The sequence below is a fragment of the Pipistrellus hanaki genome (assembly GCF_964339955.1).
Source record: "Pipistrellus hanaki genome assembly, chromosome: 11".
Classification (NCBI taxonomy): Eukaryota; Metazoa; Chordata; class Mammalia; order Chiroptera; family Vespertilionidae; genus Pipistrellus; species Pipistrellus hanaki.
Window position 1 is genome coordinate 16,076,629 of NC_140513.1, and position 23,662 is coordinate 16,100,290.

Sequence of the window (23,662 nt, forward strand, 5' to 3'; positions counted from 1 at the left end):
CTTACACGCTGCCATTTGTCTGAGGCCTCTTTTCCTGTCTTCTCCGAAATCAGGCACATGTGTTGGTCATGTATTTTGTAACAGTGACTTCTAACTAGATTAAAACATTTCTTTTCAATTAAATGTATTCTTGGGCATGTCTGTGCTTACAGTTAGTAGTGACACATGAACACAGCCTTCTACTGAGACACAGGGCCCTCTTTTCTGGCCCCTGCGCCTCCCCGGCACCTCCCCCACGCCTTCTCCTCTCTCAAATTCACAGAAAAGTTGCCAGTGCAGAAGTACCAGGAACCTTTTATCTCACCAAGCCATTAAGAATGAATTGCTGACGCTGCCCTCACACCCTCGAATACTTAATAATGTATTTCCTGCGGACAAGGATGTGCTTCCACGCAATCACAAAACCACCACCAGAATGAGGAAGTTAACATCACTGTCTTACTATCCGCTAGTTTTCAGATCCCAGTCACCTTTCCCCCAGTCGTCTCGGCAATATCCTTTATGGCTAAGGGTCCAGTCCAGGATCTTGCGTTGCATTTATCATGTCTCTTGTTATTCCTCTTTAATGAGAAACAGTCTCTCAGTTTATTTTCTTTGTGATCTTGATGTTTTTGAAGACTATAGTACACTTGTTTTGTAGAACGTCTCTCAATCTGAATTCAGTCAAAAGGAGACATGGGCCCCTTTGGGTTTGACCCATGTTTCCTTTTGATGGAATCCAAATTTTGAAACCTGAGCAGGAGTATCTCGGAAGGGATGCTGCCTTCTTCTCATTGCATCCGATCAGGTGGTCCACAATGTCAGTTTGTCCCAATTTCTCACACTGATGTTTTACTTTAAACACTTGGTTATGTGGTGTCTTCCAGACTTCTCCGCTATAAAGTTACAATTTTGTTCTTTGCAATTAATAAGAATGATGTCTGGACATATTTGAGTCTATGTGAATGTTCCTTTTTTTTTTTGTCAGACTTTTATTATTTATGTTAAAATGAACTCGTGAATTTCTTTTATTCAAAGGGTTACAGATGTGTTCTTTCATTTATTTTGAAGGTCAAAATTTTCCATTTAGGCAAGGGACAACTTTCAGGCTAGTTTCCTTGTCCTTTTAACACGTCTCCTTAATTCTTCGAGTGGGCTTACTTCTATCATAAGATGTACCTCTCTTGCCCCATCTCTGGAAAAAGCATTTCTCCAAAGAGCCTGGTTCCGTACAGTCGAGGATGGTATTAAGAGACCAGGACCTAAGTGCTAGGATACTTGTTTTTGGGGTGTCACTACTCCCTGGCCTCCTACTGTATACAGGCACACACACACTCTGACACAGATTTTGATTTCTATAGCTTTTGAAAACCACAAGTCCCTAGCTCTTTCTCTCACCTCGTTCTTTCTCTCTTTTTTAAGCCTCACCAGAGGATATTTTTTAATTGGTTTTTAGAGAGAGTGGAAGAGAGAGGTAAAGACAGAGAGAAACATCAGTGTGAGAGAAACACATAGATTGTTGGTCCGCAGGCTGACACTCTACCCACTGAGCCAAACCAGCTAGGTATCTCCCATCTCTTGGATGCACCTACACCTTCAGGCGCTAACAAGTGCTTTGGTTACCTGCTGGTAGGGACATTCTCCTTCTCTCATTTAATCTATAGCACTCACATTTGGCTGTCCTTGTACTGTTACAAACACATGATTTTATATATACTAGTATATTAGAGTTAGTGGTCAGATTTCCTTACAAGTCAGTGTTTTCCATTCAAGGAGAAGATTCTTTAAATATTGTACTTAAAGAAATCTATAATCCAGCATTTTTCTTTATTATAAGACTTACGCTTTCTTTTAAATTTTTTTGAGAACATATTTAAACTACACATATAAAGTGTACAATCTGGTTTGTTTTGACCTTTTATCTTTCACTTTTTAAAAAAATATGTTTTATTGATTTTTTTACAGAGAGGAAGAGAGAGGGATAGAGAGTTAGAAACATCGATGAGAGAATCATTGATCAGCTGCCTCTTGCACACCCCCTACTGGGGATGTGTCCGCAACCAAGGTACGTGCCCTTGACCAGAATCGAACCTGGGACCTTTCAGTCCACAGGCCAATGCTCTATCCACTGAGCCAAACCAGTTTCGGCTATGTATATACCTTTTAAATGATCACCATCGTCAAGGTAGTGAGCACATCAATTTGCCTTCACATTTCCTCCTGTGCCTTTGAAGTTGTTCCCTTTTGTTGCCCAGGCCTCCCCTATTGTCCTTGTCATGTATTTCCATCAGATTCAATTTTTATTGTGTCTGATGGACTTTTAAAAATTTCTTGTTAGTCCAAAGTCTGTTTATGTTCAATTATTTCAGCATTTTTATGTTTGAAATATTTTTAATTTACTTTTGTTTTTGAAAAAAAAATTTTCCATGATTATAGTATTCTAGATTGCTAGGGTTATTTTTCCCATTACTTTAAAAATGTTGATCTCTTTCTTTTTGCTTGCATTATTTTTGATGAGAAATCGGTCATCATCATCCTTGTTTTTCTCTATACCACAATGTTTTTTTAAAAAATCTGGCAAGTTTAAATATTTTGTTATTATTATATTTTGATAAATTTGATTATGATGTGCCCTGGTGCACTTTTGTTTCTTGTACTTGTCATTCATGAAGGTTGTTGAATTTTTCAGTTTATAGTTTTTGTTAAATTTTGGACTTTTGATCTTTATTTTTCAAATATTTTTTTCTGGCCTCCTTTTTACATGTATATTAATCCACTTGAAAATTCTCCACATTTCACTGATGTTCTTTTATTTTTTTTTCCTATTAATTTTTTTTCTCTCAGTGTTCCATTTTGTCTAGTTTCTACTTTTGTCACTTCACCTTTCCTGCTTCTTTGCTTGACTGGTAATCATAGATTGGATGCCAGACTGTGAACTGTACCTTGTTGGATGTTGGATATTCCTGTGTTCTTATAAATAGTCTCAAGCTTTGTTTTGAGTCACAGTCAATTATTTGGAAACAATTTAATCTTTTTAGGTCTTGCTTTTAAAATTCGTTCAGTGGGATAAACTTACTGTTTAGTCTAGGGCTAATTATCCCCCACTACTGAGGCAAGATGCTTCTCAGCGCTCTGCCCAATATCCCGTGAATTACAGGGTTTTCCAGTCTTGCTGATGAAAATAGAAACTATTCCGATGGCTATCACTTAAGCCTCTAACGGTTTCCTCATGTGCCTTCTGTGACCAGTTCTCTGTTGAATACTCAAGGTGGACCCTGCAGATCTTTAGGGTTTTCTGTCTTTTCAGTCTACTTCCTTGCTATTCTCTGAACTCTAGCTGCCTTGAGCTTCTTGGGTTCTCAGACCTGCCTTTCACCTCAGTAAGTTCCCTGGGTTCCACCAGAATGTCTCCTGGCCTGGACGCTCTTGTGACAGGGAGCTGGGGCAATTATAGAGCTCACATTGGTCTTTTCCCATTTCTTAGGGAACATTGCCCTTCATTATACACACAGATACACACACACACACTGTATTCCAGAAACATGATAACCGTTGCATCAACAATGGAAATAAATTTGAGTGCCTATTTTCCAATGTCCTGGCAAATGCATCTGAAAACTATCTTTCAAGCATAACTTTCTTGTGTCCAAAGTACAGCTTAAAAGCACCATTCTTCAGTTCAAACACTCAGAACTGATTTTGACCTATACTCTCAAAGGTGCTTGAAGTTTCAGCTACTCGAAATGGTAAGGAAAGAGGCCTCTGTCCACAGACCCCTTTGCTGTTAAAAAATAATGTTATATTGGATTCCTTTTCTTATGACAGTGATAGACTCCTATATTCTCAACACATTGCCTCAACGCTATGTGCTTTCTTCCCTCCTTCTCTTCCTTTCATCTCCACCAACATGTGGTAATACATTTGTATTAGTCCTATTCTACACCACTTGGGAAATAGCTTAAAAACACACACTTTAGAAACATACACTTGCTCTTAAAAGCCAATAGCTCCCAAGACTCCTCCATTGGCCATGGCTGTCAGCGTCTGGCTTGGCCTGGGACTTCCTCATAGAGGCTGAGCTTCTCTTTTTCCTGAAACCTCAGGACTGCGAATGCTCAGCGTGGCTCAGAGGGTCCCTCGTCAAGCATTCCTTGATAATAATATATCCACCCGATGCTTCAGGGATCTCCTCCCTTAGGTGAAACTCTTAATAGCTATTAGTCTTTGCACTGCTGTGCGCCCCCTATGCAAATGGTGGAGGGTCATGCCTGCGGATACTAAGATGATCCAGAGTTTAGACATTGTGAGTCTCTGGCAATAGAAACAAAAGGGCAGTATTAGGTCTGTCTCTTAAACAAAGTATAATTTTTCTAACTGTCCTACCTGTCAAGAGGATTTTCTCAGTCCTTTTATTTGACGCTGTTCCTTAGTTTCCATCCCTTCTTTCCTTGTTCTGTCCCTTTGTGATTGAGCACGCTCCCTGAGTTCATTTTTTTCTCACTCAGAAATCTGTAATGCCAACTCATTCCCGATCCATTATTCCTAAACTATGGAGTTCCCCCATTTTCTAAGCAATATAACACAAAGTAGCTTAAGACCAAAACCGTTAAGAGTATTGTCAATAAGTCTTTGCCCTAGGAGTGACGTGTCTTACAATTCCTAGTTATTTTGATAAGTTTCAGGATAATTTCTCTCCCAAGTAGGAACACTTCCAAAGTGAAAACTGGCTCTCTACATTTTGGCTCAGTGGATAGAGCATCAGCCTGCGGACTGAAGGGTCCAGGTTTCGATTCTGGCCAAGGGCACGTGCCCCGGTTGCGGGTTTGATCCCCAGTAGGGGGTGTGTAGGAGGAGGAAGCTGATCAATGATGCTCTCTCATCATTGATGTTCTGTCTCTCTCTCTCCGTCTTCCTTCCTCTCTGAAATCAATAAAAAAATATTTTTAAAAAAGTGAAAACTGTATGTCTGTCAATTCAGTTTTTGAAATCAGGACAATGGACTTATTTAAATAATTTTGGCCAGTTTTGTCAGTCTGTAGGATACTGGACTCTGAACTGATAAAATATGTGTAAACCGGTGTGATTGTGGTGCTTGAGTTTCTCTGTCTGCAGGCAGCATGAGCAGGATGGGCTAGCTGTATTCCTTCCTTAATTTTTATTTTTTAAATATATTTTATTGATTTTTACAGAGAGGAAGGGAGAGGAAAAGAGAGTCAGAAACATTAATGAGAGAGAAACATCAATTAGCTGCCTCCTGCAAACCCCCTACTGGGGATGTGCCCACAACCAAGGGATAAGCCCTTGATTAGAATCGAACCTGGGACCTTTCAGTCTGCAAGCCGATGCTCTATCCACTGAGCCAAATCAGTTAGGGCTGTATTCCTTTCTTTAAATGCATCAGTTTAATGTCATAGAGAAAGAATGATAGAGTTTTTAGACCAAATGTAGAATAAAAGGTCTGACTGAAATGCCTTGCTTGTGTGGCTCAGCGGGTTGGGTGTCACCCTGGGCACTGAAAGGTTGCGGTTCAATTCTGGGTCAGGGCACATGCCCAGGTTGTGGGATAGATTCCCGGTTGGGGATGTGCAGGAGGTAACCCATCGATGTTTCTCTCTCACTGATAAATATGTGTAAAACGGTGTGATTGTGGTGCTTGAGTTTCTCTCTCCTTCTCCCTTCTTCTCTCTCTAAAAATCAATAAAAATATCTTTAAAAAAACCCAAAAGAAAAATGAACCATCTTTCACCAGACGGTAAGTAAATTAGAAAAAAAAAAAACAAAAACAAAAAAAAACTGGAGAAGCAAATGGAAAAACTGATTCTGTATGTGGAGAAGGAAAGACTTAAGGACATGAAATACATTGTCTTCTGTGAGTATATTGAAGCAAGATCTTGGCTGCCACAAGTAGAGTTGGTATTTAAAACCAAAACATGAGGAAATTATTTGATTTCTCCAGTGCCTTTCTGATTTCTTTGTTCTCACTCTGCATGTGAAGCAAATGGGCTCTGACAGTGGTCCCAGCTTTCTGCATTCCAGCTGGACCCTTTGCCTTCGTGGTTTCCCTGGAAGCAGCGGCGAGGGAGGGGGCTCAGGTAGAAAATGTGGCGTGGCTGTTCCTTGGTCACCCTTTCCACCCCTTTCTCCTCCTTTTTGGTTTTCAAAGCCTGAAATTTTCTTTTAGACATAAAACGGTATTGACTGACTTCTTTTTCCAAAGGTGAAGCATTTTCTCCCTTTTCTGACGGTTTCCTACAGTTTTTATCTTAGTTCACTACACATATACAGATGTGGGCAAAAAGTAGGTTTACAGTTGTGAGTACATGAGAGTTTATTCTTGCATTATTATTATTGATCAGTTATCGTGTTATTTTCCATATGAACAACTATAAACCTACTTTTGCCCACCCCTGTGTATCCAAGGGCACAACTACTCTGCCAAGGTTCCTCCATGCATCTCCTTACCTGTCACCCATGGGTCTCCATTCAGTGAGGCCAGGAATTCCCTTGGTTTTTCTCCGGTATTGACATCCTGTTCCGGTATCACTTGCCTTCCTTTTTCTGAGTTTCTTCCCTGTTTTGCTCAAGAGCATCCTCCAACAGAATTATGAGTTGTAAGTCACATTCCTCATTGCTCCATTGTCTTCTGGCTTCCAGACTGCTCTTGAGAAGTCTAGAGATTGATTCCCAATTTTTTTGTGTATGAGCTCCTCGACACACACAAAAAACTTAGCGGATTTTTTTAAAATATCGAGTGTAGCCGAAACCAGTTTGGCTCAGTGGATAGAGTGTTGGCCTGCAGACTCAAGGGTCCCAGGTTCGATTTGGGTCAAGGGCATGTACCTTGGTTGCGGGCACACCCCCTACTGGCAGCTAATCGATGTTTCTCTCTCATCGATGTTCCTCTCTCTCTCTCTCTGTAAAAAAAATCAATAAAATATATTAAAAAAATATGGAGTGTAAAAAGAAACAAGAAGAAAAATAAATCTCAGGATGGTGTGCTTATGGGAGTGTACTAATATAATGGAGGTGGGCACTTCCTAGACCTTGACACTCAACAGATATGACTTCCCCACTTTAGAAAATGTTTTGAGTTAGCGATTTGATTTGTTCTTCTTTTGGTCCTTTATTCTTATCTTCTAGAATTGCTCTGATTTGGCTGTTCAATCTTCTGGACTAGCCCTCTAGCTTTCTGCTCTACATTCTTGATTTTTACATTTGGAACTACATATTCCAACCCTTCTACTGAACTTCAGATGATCGATTTTTAAGCATTTTGTTTTTGTTTCATGGGTCAATGACTTCTTCCTGATGTGACTATTTTTAAGTCTTTTCATCTGGTGGGATTCCGGAGAGAAGTATCTTCCAGCCTCAGGCCTCAAATGGTAGGAGGCTGGCTTTAGATGCTAGTTAGTCTGGTAGGGAGAAGAGGTACTAAGAAAGCTGAGCTATAGCACTGGCCTTTTTATATCTCATTGTTTTATTCTTCTACTTTTGGGGTTCAGAGTTTTTCCTTTCCTTTTCTTTTTTTTTCCTGCTAGACTACAGAGCTCCCTGCAGCAAATTTCAAGTCTGAAATGTTTTCTTATTTAATGTAAATGGCTCTATATATGTGCAACACTTTTCCAAAATTTTGAGGATAAATGTATCCTTTTCAGGTTTCAGCATTGATGGTTTCTTCTTTCCTCCCTTAGTACTTTTTGTCCATCTATTCTATTTTGGTGATGGAAGCTTTTAAAATCTTTATCCATGTAGCTCCTTCCCCTAATCCTCTAAGCTCTGCTTTATCTTCTGTTTCACTAATATCATTTTCAGTTTAATTTTTAAAAAATTTTTAAATTTTTAAAAATCTGTTTACCGTTTTATCAACTGCCTTCATGAGTTCAGATGTTTTTCTCTTTTGGTTAATGCAGACTCATTTCTGATATCCATTTAAAAAAAACAAACACACCAACATATTTTTATTGATTTCAGAGAGGAAGAGGGGAGATAGAAACATCAATGATGAGAGAGAATCACTGATTGGCTGCCTCCTGCATGCCCCCCACTGGAGATCAAGCCCACAACCCAGGCATGTGCCCTGACTGGGAATCAAACCGTGACCTCCTGGTTCATAGGTCAATGCTCAACCACTGAACCACACCAGCCAGGCTCATCTATTTTTTACGTTTCCTTTTATGTAGTTCACTTATTTCTTAAGTAAATATTTGCTCTGCTTCTAGAGTCTTCCCATCCCTGGAACCGTAGTATTTTTCGTTTGCCTGGTGGATTTTTCTGTTTCTTATCCTTACAGGGAAAAGTCTATGCATATTCAGTGGTGGGTATTGCCCTGTGTTCTTTCAAGAGACTGAAATGAGTCACTGTTTGACTCACGTCCCGATGAAAAGAAAAGGTTAGATTTATAGGAGATTAATTTGCAAATTGGAAACCCATCTTCCTGTGAGACCTGGAGAAGGAGCCAGCGTCAGCTGCAGGAGTAATCAGAATGAAGACTGCCTCTCCACCAGAGACTCTCTCTCGGGCGTTTTGGTGTGGCCCTCGGTCATTAGCTAGGTTATTGTCACTTGGCATGGCTGCCCCTATCAGAAGCCAGCTGGTAGTGTCTATCCCCTGTCCCTCTACCCCCCACCCCATCACGTGTTTTTTTGTGCAGTCATCATGACCGCATGTAAATGAGAAGTAAGTGCAGCTAGAGATTACTTGCTCGGCTGGAGCCAGGAACCCTTTTAAGGAGTGAGTGTATTTTAAATGCACTCCACCTCTCCCTGGCTTTGTTCCCGCCGCCTGCAGCCTGCTGCACTGGGAGGAGCAGTATGAACCTACTGGGGTCTCTCTCATTTGCTGATTTTCTGTTCTGAGCTTCACACGAAGGTGATGTTGCGCCTTAGTCCTTCTGTCAACCTCCCATGCTGATTTTTTTCTATTCTAGGGGGTTTTCAACAGTAGGTTTACAGTTGTGAGTACATGAAACAGAGCTTATTCTTTTATTACTATGTATTTTTGTATTATATATATATTTTTTCATATGAATAACTAGAAACCTACTTTTGCCTATCTCTGTGTTCCTGGAAGCTTAAGCGATAGTAGGGATTCATCGTTGGCTTCTAAGGCTGATTAAGGATATTCCTTATTCTTATGTCTTTAGTAATCTGGCACAGAGGAATGAGCCTATGTAGCTTTCTTATTTGTAAGTTGTGTTTTATATATCCATTTTGGATGGTAGGGAAGGATGTTGAGGTAGTTCATATCCAGTGACACCAGGGGAATGAATGAATGGGTAAGTAAATAAGTATGGGATAAAGCTCATCTTTTGCAAATGGAGGGCATTAGAGGTAGTTTTTCGGTTTCCCAAAGAATGGTATAGAGTAAAAGAGATGCCTAGAATGGTACGTGGAGGCAACTAGAGAAGAGAAGGGGGCAACAGGAATGAGCCGACGGTAGCTGGGGCTAGTGGGGCCCGCCCACACTGCTTTGTGGTTTCCTGCTGGAGCACAGTCTTGGAGCTCAAGCAAAGGAAACGGGGAGTTAGGTTGATGACAGATGGGAAGAACTTTAGGACTAGCATCCAGGTACTTGGAAGAGTTCAAGAGGGGTGTATTTCTTTAAAAATTCTGTGCAACTCTGCAGTTGACAGTTTGGGGCTCTGGGAAAGCAGGGACTAGAATGTCAAAGTAAAAGCTAGAGACCAAACAGCAGTATTACTCAGGGTATTGTCTTTTTTTGTCATTGTGTCTAGTTTCCCCATGATTTATTTATTCAGTTTTGTAAATTACTTGGAAAGTGAATAGGTTTCATAAATGTGATTTTAAGACCGCTTCCAAGAGAGAGCTGGTTATACCCTCTGAGGCAGTACTGCTTAGCTCTTGCATTTTCAGAGTTAAAAACAATACATCATTTTATAAAGGGCTCTTAGAACCTTTTTACGGGATTCAACAAAAGCCTCAAAACCAGATATGTCTTAAATACTTCAGGGGGAGGCAGTTAATCTTCTTCCTTATTTTCTCTTTGAAGATATGAAACGAATAATCTGTTATCTACTCTCTATCTCAAGGACACGTAACATAAATCAAAACTAGGGACTCCTCTTGAAAACTTTGTCTAGATGAGAGCAGTACAGTGTCTGTTTCAGGGTTTGGGGGAGGCAGAGAAGAGTCTGCAGGACAGCTGACTTCCATCCTGCGTTCTTCAGGACTGCCTGCAAGCGGTACTTAAAGGGATTCGAAGTGCGTCCTCTCATTGTTGTTCCCTTGAAGGGTTCGTCTATGGAAAATGCACGGGCCCTGGAGAGGGTCCTGGGTCAGGGCTCAGCTCCTCATTTCTGGTTGTTGTGACTCTGGGCACGTTGCACCACCTCTCAGAGCCTCGGGCCCCCCATTTGTGAAGTGTGTTAACACGGTCCGCCTCACACGGTCTGTGACATGACCCTTCCGGTGCTCAGCCTCCAGTTAGGGTGTCAGTAACCCCCACTCTCCTCTCCCCACTTGGTTGTCAGCAATGCTGCCATGTGGTGGATATGCCCATCAATTTCGATATCCCTTTCCATTCTGCAGTCTAGGTGCCCAGGATTCACTGTATGGGCAACTCCATGTGCTCTGAATACAGGGTGGGGCATAAGTAGGTTTACAGTTGTGAGTACGAGAAACTTGGAGTTTATTCTTGTATTATTATCTATTATTTATTGCGTTATTTTCCATATGAGCAACTGTAAACCTACGTTTGCCTCCCCCTTGTATTGAAAATATATTAAGATTATATAGCTTAATGACAGCTTGGCAGAAATGATACTGGGTTGAGTGCACAGTATGTCTTAAGAATGGAATCTCACCTTCCTGCTTGTTTTGGGTTTTGGTTGTCACGCTATTTATATATTCACCGGTGTACCCTCCATATGATAGAGCAAGGTAACGCGGATTATAAATACGTGAAAAGGAAAAAGGAAAAATGAAGGAGTAGGAGTGGGCACAAAGTGATGCCAGCTATAAGTTCAGTACAAATAGCACATCAGGGGGGAGGGGGGTCCTATCATTTTCTCAGAGCAGCAGCATGACGGAGGAAAGGCGCTCCAATATATGTGTGCCTTTCTCCGGGCCGTTCATTTAAACTCACAGTGTTATAACACAGGTCTGCCCTCAACCCCCGGACGGTAGCTAAGGAGAAGGTCAGTGTTGTCTCAGGACACCTAAGGGCTTTTGTGTTGAATGTTATACCAAGACATCTTGACAGCTTTACTGCTACAGTTCTAGGCAATAAAGGCTAAGCGGCCCGGCCAGTGTTGCTCAGTGGTTAAGCATCAACCTATGAACCAGGAGATCACAGTTGGATTCCTGGCTGGGGCACATGCCTGGGTTGGGCTCAATCCTCAGTGTGGGAGTGCGGGGTGTGCAGGAGGCAGCCGATCAGTGATTCTCTCTCATCGTTGATGTTGCTATCTCTCCACCTCTCCCTTCGTCTCTGAAACCAATAAAAGTATATTAAAAAAAGAAGCAAGAAAGAAAAGCTAAAGCGATGGAAACTATAGTGTGAAGGATAATAAACAAAGACAGGATACAAATCAAAATTTAAAGTTGGTAGAAATTGCTGCCAAACCCAGATTATTTCTTAGGAAAATGTCTGAGGCTCTGTGACTTGCTCAGCGTCCAGCCAATGCAGAGCAGTGCCAGTGGATTTGAGGCCAAACGACTTGGAGTAAGCGTCCAACTTCACTGTTCCTACTGCCCAAGACTTGGGTCTTGTGATCCTGCTTCATTACTCTCAGTATTAATAAAAGTATCATTTTCTAATAGTTTACCAGAGTTCAGGTATCTTGCATGCTAGTGAAACTAGAAAGTGTATTTTCAGTCAAAAGATTCCTGAAGCCGGGCTGTGTATTTTTATTCATTATACCCTTAGTTCACTGCAAATGCTCAACAAATACATTTTGAATAAAAGAGTATTGGTAGGTGTGTCCTAGCCGGTTTAGCTCAGTGGATAGACCATCAGCCTGTGGACTAAAAGATCCTGGGTTTGATTCTGGTTAAGGGCATGTGCCTCCGTTGCAGGCTCGATCCCTGGCTGTGGTTGGGGTGCATGTGGGAGGCAACCAATAGATGTGTCTTCTCACATCTATGTTTCTCTCTCTGTCTCTCCCCTCTCCCCTTCCACTTTCTAAACATCAATGGAAAAATATCCGTGTGTGAGGATTAGCAAAAAAACAACAAAACAAAACAAAACGAAAAGAATATGTTAGGTGGTATGCAAACAACATAAAAATGAAAATTTTTCTTAAAATTGAAGAATTAAAAACATTTTTTTTAAATGAAAAATTTTCCCTTCTGGGCCAAATTGCAAACATGGAAACAATGGCCTTAATCTTTGGACAGAATTTGGGCCATGCTCTACTGCAGGGAGTTTAACATCTTGTTGAGTTTTCTTTATAAACATCTGAATACTGAAAGATTTAGTTATACTTGGTGCTTACCTAGCATCCCCTCTTTGAGGATGTCAAAGGATTTAAAAAGTGCACTTCTCCTCACACATGGGGAGGTCTGAGTTAGAAGCCCTCTCCACCCACGCGAGGACCTGCCTCATTCCTGTGGCTGCCTCCTGGGGGTGCCTTCCCTTCTTTAATCATTCCTTGGGAAATGTAAACCCAGAACCATTCACCTTCTGTTTCCCATTGGAGTGGGAATGGCTGTTGGTCCAGTGCTGGTTCTGCCATTAATGAAACATAGGGCTTAGTCCCTTCTCTTCTCCAGCCCCCATGTTTTTAATCTGGTTAATAGGCAGAGCCTGATCTCTAAAACACTTGATGGTGTATTATCTCTGCCCTTTGTATGTAAACTATCAGCTCTCGGTTGTAGGCCACTCGATTGCTTTATTGGTTAAAGACCTACGGCTTCTCCCGCTGGCCCATTCTCTCTGTCTTCACAAATAGACACTTAATCCCAAAACATCTAGGGAGCCTGCAGAGTTGGATTCAAACCTGTGAAAATACATCCACATAACAGGATTTGGACGAGTGGACTAAAAGTCTTGGAGTTGAGACATTAGATGCTCTCTCCTGGATTCCTCTGTCCCTGAAGCTGGTAATTGGCATTTGGTCTCAGGGATTTTTGCTTCCTCTGGCAAATGGTACTTCACTCCCATGTGATATTCCTCACAGGCTCACTGGGTTTTCCTGTTCTTTTCCAGGTCCGCTGCTTCTCCTAGCATGACTGCGATCTGATCAGCAACCACGAGAATTTGACTCCTGTGTCTGGCGCCGTGGTGCTGGGGCCTGGTCACTGCCCACAACTACAGAGCCATCATGGCGACCGCCTCCACGGCCACCCCTCTCATGTCACAGCCCCAGGTACGCGATTCCAACCAGCACGGGTTTGAGCGAATCCTCCTTTCGTTGGATATTTAAATTGAGTTTCAGAAGGTGTGTTTGTCTGTGGGGATCCTTTGGTGGGTATTTAAAGAATAGTGCTTTTGTGGTCAGGTGCTGTGTCGTTCAAGAAGCAGCTGGAACAGGGAGCAAGTGATGTTAGTGAGCTGGTCTCTGTTTGTAGGGGCCTTGGTTTTCAGTGCTTAGGATGTTTGGTTATTACTATAGGCATCCAATTCCAAATCAAGACAGTCAGAAGTGAATCCTGAACCCTGCTTCTTTTTTTGTCAGGGGTTTTTTTTTGTTTTGTTTTGTTTTTAGGATTAAATGAAATATCTCAGAACAGATGTAATCGTATAGCCAGTTTTCTGAATGCTGTCTCATGGTCCTACTCCTATGATTATTACTGTCATTTTGCTTTGACCTATTTAAGTAACTTTTTGAAAAGAAAATGAACTTCTAGAAACTTCTGAACAACAATAATATGAATTACTTTTTCTGTCCAATGAAGGACAGTAAGCCCGGCCAGTGTGATTCAGTGGTTGAGCATCAACCTATGAACCAGGAGGTCATGGTTCGATTCCCGGTCAGGACATATGCCAAGGTTTCGAGCTCAATTGCCAGTGTGGGGCATGCAGAAGGCAGCCAATCTGTTGATTCTCTGTCATCATTGATATTTCTATCTCTCCCTTTCCCTTTCTCTCTGCGGTCAATAAAACAATATATATATATATATATATATTAAGAACAGTATTAAGGCAGGAACATTGTTTTCCAATTACTTCACAATCTGATCTATTCAGGTTTTAACTGGACTCTTTCAGTTTCAGCAGGCAGAGTGGCTCAATGGGGAAAGAGACTTTGGAGTCATTAGGCCTGAATTCACATACCAATTGCTGGATAAGGAGCCTGAGTCATGCTAACCTCACTCAGCATAATCTCTTCTCCTGTAATCACAGTTCACAGGATAGTTATATGGATTAAATGACAGAATATGTTCAAAGCACATAATAGGTGCTCAACATATGTAGTTTCTTGTCTGTTCTTCCTTCACCTCCTCCTCCTTCTGTAGGGGTGTCGAACTCAATCAGAGAAGGGGCCAAAATCTAAAATTCAGCCTAAATCGCGGGCCAAATGGTTTACTGAACAGTCATAAACTGACAATGTCATAAACTGACAGCGGAGTGCAGTGATGACAGCGCGGTGCGGGCCACATAGCAAGGCCTGGCAGGCTGGATTTGGCCCGCGGGCCTTGTGTTTGACACATGTGTAAGTATGACTTCCCATCCCATGACAAGGTTAAAGAAAAAGGTACACCTTGAGAAAGAGCCATGTCCATTGAAATTTGACTCTTGATGATACAGAAAGTTATTTCCCACTTTTTCCCCCCTATATTATTTCACAAGCTACTACATTTAAAGGAGGAGTGTTTGTCTGTGTGAGGGAAAGGAAGAAGGAGCCGGAACAAGGGACATTTTTATTTATTATGCCTTTTTTTTTTTTTAATCCTCTAAAAACACTTTGGAATTTTATGGATAAAGTCCTTGCTGTTCTTGATAACATTTTAAAACTTTAGTATTACTTCCCAGGATTCTTAGTGCTATCTCTAGTAGATGTATTTCTCTTTCTGGTAAATGGGTCATTGTGTTTGTAACACTTCAATTCACTTTGTGTTTGGTTGCCATTCCCCTCAGCAGTGCGTTTGGTCCCTGAGAGACGTGGTCAATAGGTAAAACGATTCAGTACCTGCTCCCCGAGTTCACCATTTCAAAGTGCACCGCAGCTGCTCCCATGCAATGGCTATCTATTCTTAGCCTTCTGTGATGTTAGGCCCCTGTATAGATTCCCCGACAAGGCATTTCAGCATCCTGGTCTTGCTTATGTCACATGTCAGCATTTCTGACAGCATCCTCTTATCTGCACACCTTCCCTCTGACACAAGCTACTATCAGTTGGTGAGTAATATAAGTATTTTTAAATGACTCATTTAATTAAAATGTTTACTACCAACCAAGGTAGAAAGAGGTCATATTTAATATAAATGCTTGGGGAAACGTGTACTCTTGTAAATTCTCTGTGGGAAAATAATTTGATGTAGTCACTCTAGGGGTAATTTGACGATATCTATTAAAAATTATATGCCTTTGCACATACCCTATTCTAAGCATTGTTTCTACATTAGAAAACACTTACACATGAGCCCAAGGAGATGTGCATAAAGAGATTCATTGAAGACTTAGATGAAGGCCATATATCATATCTGACTATATTATAATGGAAGGGCTTAATAAATTTAAGGCATGCTGATAATGATTTAAATACCATGCAGCAGTTAAACATGACAAATATACAGGGTGGGAAAAGTAGTTTTACAGTTGTGAGGACACGAAACACAGAGTTTATTCTGTATTACTATTTATTAATTATTGTATTATTTTTCATACAAACAACTCTAAACCTACTTTTGCCCACCCCTATATATCTGAATTCAGTGGTATCTCCTCAACATATCTGATGGAAGGAAAAGAAAGGAAGATGCAGAATAATGCTTACAGGAAAATATAATTAAAACACACACACACAAAACAAAACCACTCACAAAAAGCTGTAAAACAAGACCATATGTTTTTAAGGACAAACATATGGCACATTAATGTAAATGCAAAGCAGAATGTCTAGAACATACATTGTCAAAGGAAGTGATATTGTCCCGATAAGGCAAAGATTGGATCTTGGGTGATGGAAAGTCCCCCTAAAGCTTAGCCCTACCTGAGGAAATCGTATTCTTTTGTATTTAAGAATTTAAATTTAATGAAAACATTCTCTTTGAGAGTCACCAGTGTGTGTGTGTGTGGAGGGATGTTGCACTAGAAGGATGCACAAGGCTCTCCAGCCGTACTGGTTGGGCTCAGATCCCGGTAGTAGGAGTTACTCGCTCTCAGAGCCTCCATTTCCGCATCTGAAAAATGAGCATAATATTAATAAAGCCAACTTAATACAGTCGTGTAGAAGATGTGTAAAACTTAGAACAGTATCTGGTACAGATTGCTCCATGCATCTCAGGATTATTATTTAACAAGGACTGTGGCGGGCCTGTGGAAGCGAGAATAAGATAAACAATGCTTTGCCCTGCTGGAGTTCAGACACGTAGTGGCAAATGGGTAAGGAAACAATAAGTTACCATGCTGTGTCACAGATGCTCTGACACAGGAAGTGTGGGTGCTCCAGGAATAGAGCGGAGAACCCAGGAAAGACTTTGGAGGATCAGGGAAGGCTTCTTGAAGGAAAAAATTACCCCCGCCCCAGGTTGGGAGTTTAGGAATGAGTATGACTTATTCTGCTCAGGACGAGGAAATGGCATGGGTGTATGTCAAGAGTCCCCAGGTGGGAGAGCATAGCATTTACATGCCAGTTCAGGAGAGCTGCAGTATGTTGGGTCATGAAGCTGTAAGGGACGCGGTGGAGCCAGCTCTGCCAGCTCACAAGACCTGGTTGTGTTTTCAGGAATTTAGTGAGCCCATTGAGTTCACCCTTGGAATCAGCCAGGGTGGAGTATTTACATCATGGAAATTGGCAAACACGCTCCCTCCCTCTTGAGGGCCCATTGTTACGTATTCATCAGCATGTTTCTGGTGGTAGAGGAGGAAGGTGGATTAAGTTACAAGGTTGGAGAAGATTTTGCAGGGCCTGGCAAGCAAAGGAATTTGACAGGAAGGAATGTAACATCAATCTTGAAGAAGCCTGTGCAGCTTTTAAGTCTTAGACCTGGGCTCAAACCCTGGCTTTTGACCATTTGGTTGAACAAGTTCATTCATTAATCTCAACCAGGATAGTGAGCCCTGTTATTCTTACCTTATGTTGGGAACAGCAGAAGCCTCTGATGTTTGGGGGGACTCAAGCCCTCTTGGAAGGAGTCAGCTATAAACTGGGGTATTCGCTCTCAGGCAGAGGCAGCTTATTCTTCTGGAGAGATGCCGACCACTGGGTCACTTCTTTCCCAGCATCCTCTGGTCGATGAGGGGCCTCCTGATTATATGGCAGCTCTTCATGTGTAATTTGTGCAGTCAGCTTTTTGTCCAGGACTGATTTGTCTTTGTGCCCACGCTTGTATTGATGCCTTCTCTCCTATGATCAAGTTTTCCCCAAAGTTCAAAGAAGGTAAACGTAATTTCAATACAGCATCTCCTTAGCCAAGGCGTAACAAGCAGTTCCCTCCATCAGCTTAGCCTGGTATTGTCTGGCACATCAACTTGCATTCTTTGAGAGTGAATTCAAGGACCGGTGTAATGATAAGCCCACACTGAAGTGTGAAAGGCCTGACGATTCTTTTCAGAAATTCTTTGCTGAGGCAAAAACAACAATGCAAGAAAGAAAGAAAGAAACAGAGAGAGAGAGAGAGAGAGAGAGAGAGAGAGAGAGAGAGAGAGAGAGAGAGGGAGAGAGAGGAGAGAGAGAGAGAGAGAGAGAGAGAGAGAGAGAGAGAGAGAGAGAGAGAGAGAGAGAGAAAGAAAGAAAGAAAGAAAAGAAAAAAGCTTTTGGTTTTGTTTGTTACTCTATTCATTTGGTAACAAAGAGCGATTTTCTAATCAAGGCTGCCTAATACTAGATATAAACTAATTAATATGAACAAATAGCCTGTGATTGTTTGGAACAATAACAGGGAAGAAAGCTTTCATTGTCACTCCTGCTGGGCTTGCTATTTAGCCCGTGAAAGATAGGCCTTGTGCTTTGAAGTGGGACAAGTTTGCATTCCCTGCTTTGCTGCTGCCCAGTCTGAGATGGATTTTTGTTTTCTCATGCTCGGAGAGCACCTTGGTCTTCTGAAGCAGGATGAATAGTGAGGCGAAACTGGACTAGCAGCAGCAGGAAAGCTGTGTTTGTAGCTGATTTATGGTCCTCTGAGTCCAGACGCTGATAAAGAGCTTCCTTACCCAGAGGAAGCTCCAGGGATTTGTCCGCAGACAGGAACATGCTCATTCCGTTAAATGAATGTGTTCCTGCCCTGTGGACCTGGTGGGGGACAGGATACCAAAAACTTGCCGCTCTTAATGACTATTCTGTTTCTAGAACTCTGTTTAGAACGACCTTAATTGTGGTTCATCTAGTGACTGTGGGTAGAAAGAATATGGATGAAAAGTTTCGTTTTCCTTTTGAACGGAAGGGTCAATAGTTCAATATATGAATGAGTGGGTTGGCCTCTTTCAAATCCAGGACTGGTATTAGAGACCAGAAGAGTTGTTTCAAAACTTCAAAGGTACTCAGATCTCAAACCTGGGATTCCAGTAAGGAAGGTTTCTCTTCTATCAGTATTTTTTTTTTTTTTAACAAGGCATTTCATTCTGTCTATCACTGGTTAAGAGGCTATCTTGGTTTTAATCCAAGGAAACAAAGACATGTTGATTTCTCCAGGTTCCTGCCAGATTTCCTGTAGCTTTCATTAAAGACATGACTTTGAATAGATTTTCAATGTCTTAACAGATTTGCTTCTCTAGTATTTACCCAGTACTCTGATCTGATATAAGCAGGCCTTTCCTTATTATCTGTTGAAAAATAGGTGTTTTTGAACATCATTATTAATAAATAGGTTATCCTAACAAAATTAATCATATTTACAAAATCTATGTTTTAGAGGTTTTAATTCTGATAGGAGAATTTTGTGGATTAAAGCAGTTGAATTCCATATTAAATGGATTGTGTTTTTTGAAATTGAAAGACTTTTTTTTTTTTTTTTTTAAAGAACTTTGTATTATGGCAATTTTCATATATTCACAGTGATAAAATAATATAATGAAGTTCAGTGTAGCTATCACCTAGATTCAATACTTACTAACATTTTCCATATTTAATTTGCTTTCTCCATTTGGTGGAGATGAAATATTTTAAAACAAATCCTTAATATTGTGTCATCTTATATCAACTGTTATAATCATTGTGCATCTCTAAAAAGCCATTTACTTACCTAACCATTACAATACCATTATTAAAAAGTCTCTAATATCATTTTGTACTCACTCATATTCAGATTTCCCCAATTGTTTTTCTAAGAAGTGTTTGGTAGTTGGTATGCTGTATCATCCTTTAAAAACATTGATTATATTAGTTTACTCTTCTGCCTAACACTCTTCAGTGATTTTTGTTAAGGTTTAAATATTATTTCCCCCTTTATTCTCTAAATGTGGCCATAGATTGAAATATTAACCAGAATATTTCACCACTGATGAATAGAAAAGAGAGAGAGAGAGACATATATACTGAAGGCTCCAAAGTAAGGGAATGGTTGCAATTGCCAAATTAAGACTCTCTAAATTAAGAGATCCCCAATATTTTATTTAAAAAATATATTTTTATTGATTTCAGAGAGGAAGCGAGACGGAGAGAGATAGAAACATCAATGATGAGAAAGAATCATTGATTGGCTGCCTCCTGCACATCTCCCAGTGGGGATCAAGCTCATAACCTGGGCATGTGCCCCTGACCAGAATTGAACCCAGAACCCACCAGTTCGCAAGCTGATGCTCTATCCACTGAGCCAAACCAGCTAGGGCTCATGAATATCTTGATAGTGCCCTCTTTTAGACTAAGGTGTGAACAATTAATTGCATTAAGAAGTCTATTTCCAGTGCTGCACAATAAAGATATACTCTGGTCTGGCCTCCTCTAACATGAAATTGAGAAAAGAGTATGCCTGGGCTTAGATCCAAGTGGTTTTGGGTCCAAGTGTAGGTTTAGATCTCATAGCTAGGGGATCTTTAAAAGTATGTCTTTTAGCTTTATTATTTTTTTAAAATCTCCAGGGTTCAAATAATACACACTGTGTTTACAAGTTTAAATGGCAAAATATGTCAAGAGCTCTGTTTAGTATCCGCCCCTTAATAGATACCTGACATATGTTGATTTGTTCCTTTCCCCCCATAATTACCCTGGGAGTTCTTTATAGGAAGAAAGTAGTTAACTCTTCACGTGGTCTATGTGCATACTGTGCTTATGTACCACGCCAAAAGATCCATCAAAGGAAAGCCAAGTTAGATAAACACTCTACAGAAAACTGCAATGTATTTGCCAGGAATAAATGCAAGTGGAGATAAACACTGAAATTTCTGACTGACTCCATCTTGAACCATGTTTCCATTAGAAGTTAAATTTGTTCTCATATTGCAATCTAAATTCATCTATGCCCTCTTCTGTGTTTATAAATTCAGATAGCGTTTGAGAGGCTCTATCGTATTTCAGAATCCGAGGGTACATTTTGAGTTCTCTATTCTTGGGACAAAATTGTACCGGCATACCTGGGGTCAGCCACAAACGAGACCTTTCACGTTTGTTTCTCTTTCTTTCCATTGCATCCTTTCTAAAGGCCTAGTCTTTAATGATTAATGGAGCTACCTGTTTATCCTTCAAAGACCTGTGGCCTTCTCCCTCCTCCTGCTCATTATGGTGCTGTTTGCCTGTTTTCCTTTCTCCACTCCCAACTTCTCCAGCTCGTTTCCTTTGAACTTCTGTTGTAGCTTCTCCGTGAATAAACACTAAGGTGGAACACCGCCCTGCTGTTTTTTTAACCAGCTGAGAAGATCATAATAATAGGGCCCGGGGGTTTGTGTCTTTTGAGAACTGTACCTTGCTGTAATAAGACTGTCATTTACAAAAATCAACCTTCATTTGCTCTGTGATGAGGCTGCCATTCGGTAATTGCCTCACGTCACATAAAGAACTGCCCTTAAGTCACACTTACCCCATTTCATAAGTGATTATCCTCGGCAGGCTCAGGTTGGGAGAGAAGGGAGAGTGGTTGATACCTGCTCTTCAGCATCAAGCAAGGACCACGGAGCAGATTAGTTCTTGAAAGACTAGGCTGGCAATAAAGCAACTAGAGGATCTTTGAGAGCAAGAACGCCAGCCCTGCAGGAAGAGGGGTAGATATGGTTGTTGGTGAACTAGATAGCTGCCTGATTTCAAAATATCTGCACGCAGAGGAAGCTCCACCAGCCAGCTTGGGGAGGTTTTAGAGCCTTAGTTCAGGCCTGGAAGGAAGAGACATTCATCTGGTTTTAGGCTTGGGTCAACTCTCAGGGCTTTGTATATCTAGAACTCTGTTTAGCATTAACTTGGTTGTGGTTGAGGAGGCTGCTGAAGTAACCTGGCAGAAACAATGGAGGGGAGGACTCCAAAAGAATCCCCGCCGGAGGACTTCCCTCTGGCATGCTGTACTGTGTGTGGATGACCAGTGGGAACTTAGGACTGGCAGTCAAGGTTGGGTATATTAATAGATCCTACCTCTGTGAGACGCGTCAGTGTGGAGTGGCTCAGCTGCCTATGTGCCTGCTGTCTTACTCAAGATTAGATTTGAAAAGCGGGCAACTCTGAACCTGCAGGTGGGACTTCGGCTCGGTGACAGTGGAGAGAGAAGAGGGGCAAAGAACAGGGAATCTGTGTGGATTATAGTCTTAGTTACACCAGGATGTCTAACTGAAATTGCGTATCAGGAATACACGTTTGGTCTTTTTTTTTTTTTTAATTAAATATATTTTATTGATTTTTTACAGAGAGGAAGGAAAAGGGATAGTTAGAAACATGGATGAGAGAGAAACATCGATCAGCTGCCTCTTGCACACCCCCTACTGGGGATGTGCCTGCAACCAAGGTACATGCCCTTGACTGAAATTGAACCTGGGACCCTTCAGTCCGCAGGCCGACGCTCTATCCACTGAGCCATACTGGTTTCGGCCACATTTGGTCTTATGAGGATGTTTTGCATGATTTTCCCCTTAAAATTATTAAAAATAAATTGCTTTAAATACTTAAAATATTAAGTGATGTCTATTTTTTGTTGTATAATCTATTGCTTTCCCCTAGGCTAGTTACAGAAAAGAGAAGTATAGACAAGCTGTTTGTAAGTATAAAAGTCTAATAAATATAGCTGGTAGAGCACAACATATTTCCTTACAAACGTAAAGAAATGGACATATAATCCTGGTTTAAAAAAAAATTGACCACCTGAAACTAATAATAATATTATATGTCAATTACAATATATTTCAATAATAAACTACTTTGATGAGAAGATTATCCCCCAAATCTATATGTACGTGCATTAAGAGTATCAAGTATTTTAGAATAACTCTAATAATAAAATAGGTGGAAGAACTCTGAGATTATTTATAAAGTTTTATGAATAGATATTAAAATGACTTAAGTAGACATCATGTATGATTTTCGTACATGATATCTGCATTGAGGTCGGGTCCTCAGGAGAGTTTATGCTGGCCAGTGCAGGAGCAGGGCGCAGGAGGGGGAGGGGGATATCGCTTTGTGTTAATTTCTCCTTTTGTGGGTTGACAGAGAGACTAACTTCAAAGCCCAACTGTGTGTGAGTTACAGACTTGGGATCCTGATTTCTGAAGGGAATCTTTTATTTATATCCCAACCAGGAGCCTAAGCTAAAATAAACAGACTCGCTTGTTTTCCCCAGTGCAAGTGGGTAGATTATTATTATTATTATTATTATTTTCTGGTCTATTCTTTTACTGATCTGGAGATCTTCAAGACCCCTAGCTTAATGATTGGGTCTCAGCTCTAACTCACTGCCTCAGTCAAGGCCACGGGCTCACCCCATAATATTTAATGTCCTTTTTCATAATCTGACAGTCTGCTTGCTGGGCAGCCTATCACCTTGGTTTGCATCCCTTTGAGTTCAGCAGTTCATTGAGAAGACAAAGTTTTCTCCAGCATGTCTTTGTATTTTTAGTGAATTTTCCCATTCCTTCCTCTTAGGACCAACTCAAAACTCACTCTCTTTGGAAACTTAACAAGTATGATGTTGCCCACTTTATCTCAGCCTGTTACAAGAGGTTGTAAAAAAATACAAAGTGTTTTCATTTATTTATAATTTATTTATGGAAGTTTCTTTTCAAATATGTGTACAGGGTGGGGCAAACATTGGTTTACCGTTGTTCGCATGGGAAAAAAAAGACATACAGGTTATGATTGTTACAACAGCTTTAACCGCGTTTTGCCGGCTCACAACTGTAAACCTACCGTATTCTTGCCTCACCCTGTTCATCATATCTATTTGTTACTTTATAAAAAGTAACATTTTATGTGCTTTTTTTCAGATAAACTTAAAAAAAACCTAGTAGTTGCATGTTCTCCAGCTAGTTGAAACATTTTTCGTTTGAATCAGCCTTGTTTTGTGGCCTATTTTCTAGGTCTAGTGGCAAATGATCCCATTTTTTGAATTGTTTCTCCTTTGAGGCCATGAAAAATGTGGGGACTATATTTCTTGTTAATAGAGCATTCATGGTATTTAATTCTAAACTATCTCTTCTCTAATTATTTTTGGGG

General features: G+C 40.7%; 1 protein-coding gene across 5 annotated transcripts in view; it reads left to right on the plus strand.

Annotated features, from left to right (window-relative positions):
• Window positions 1–23,662, plus strand: part of LPAR1 (lysophosphatidic acid receptor 1) — a 114,350-nt gene that overhangs the window by 41,066 nt on the left and 49,622 nt on the right. For all 5 annotated transcript variants that reach the window (XM_084898161.1, XM_084898160.1, XM_084898159.1 and 2 more), the window contains exon 2: window positions 13,147–13,306. In XM_084898161.1, the coding sequence (XP_084754287.1) occupies window positions 13,262–13,306 (45 nt within the window). In that variant the 5' untranslated portion in view covers window positions 13,147–13,261. The remainder of the gene's footprint in view (window positions 1–13,146; window positions 13,307–23,662) is intronic.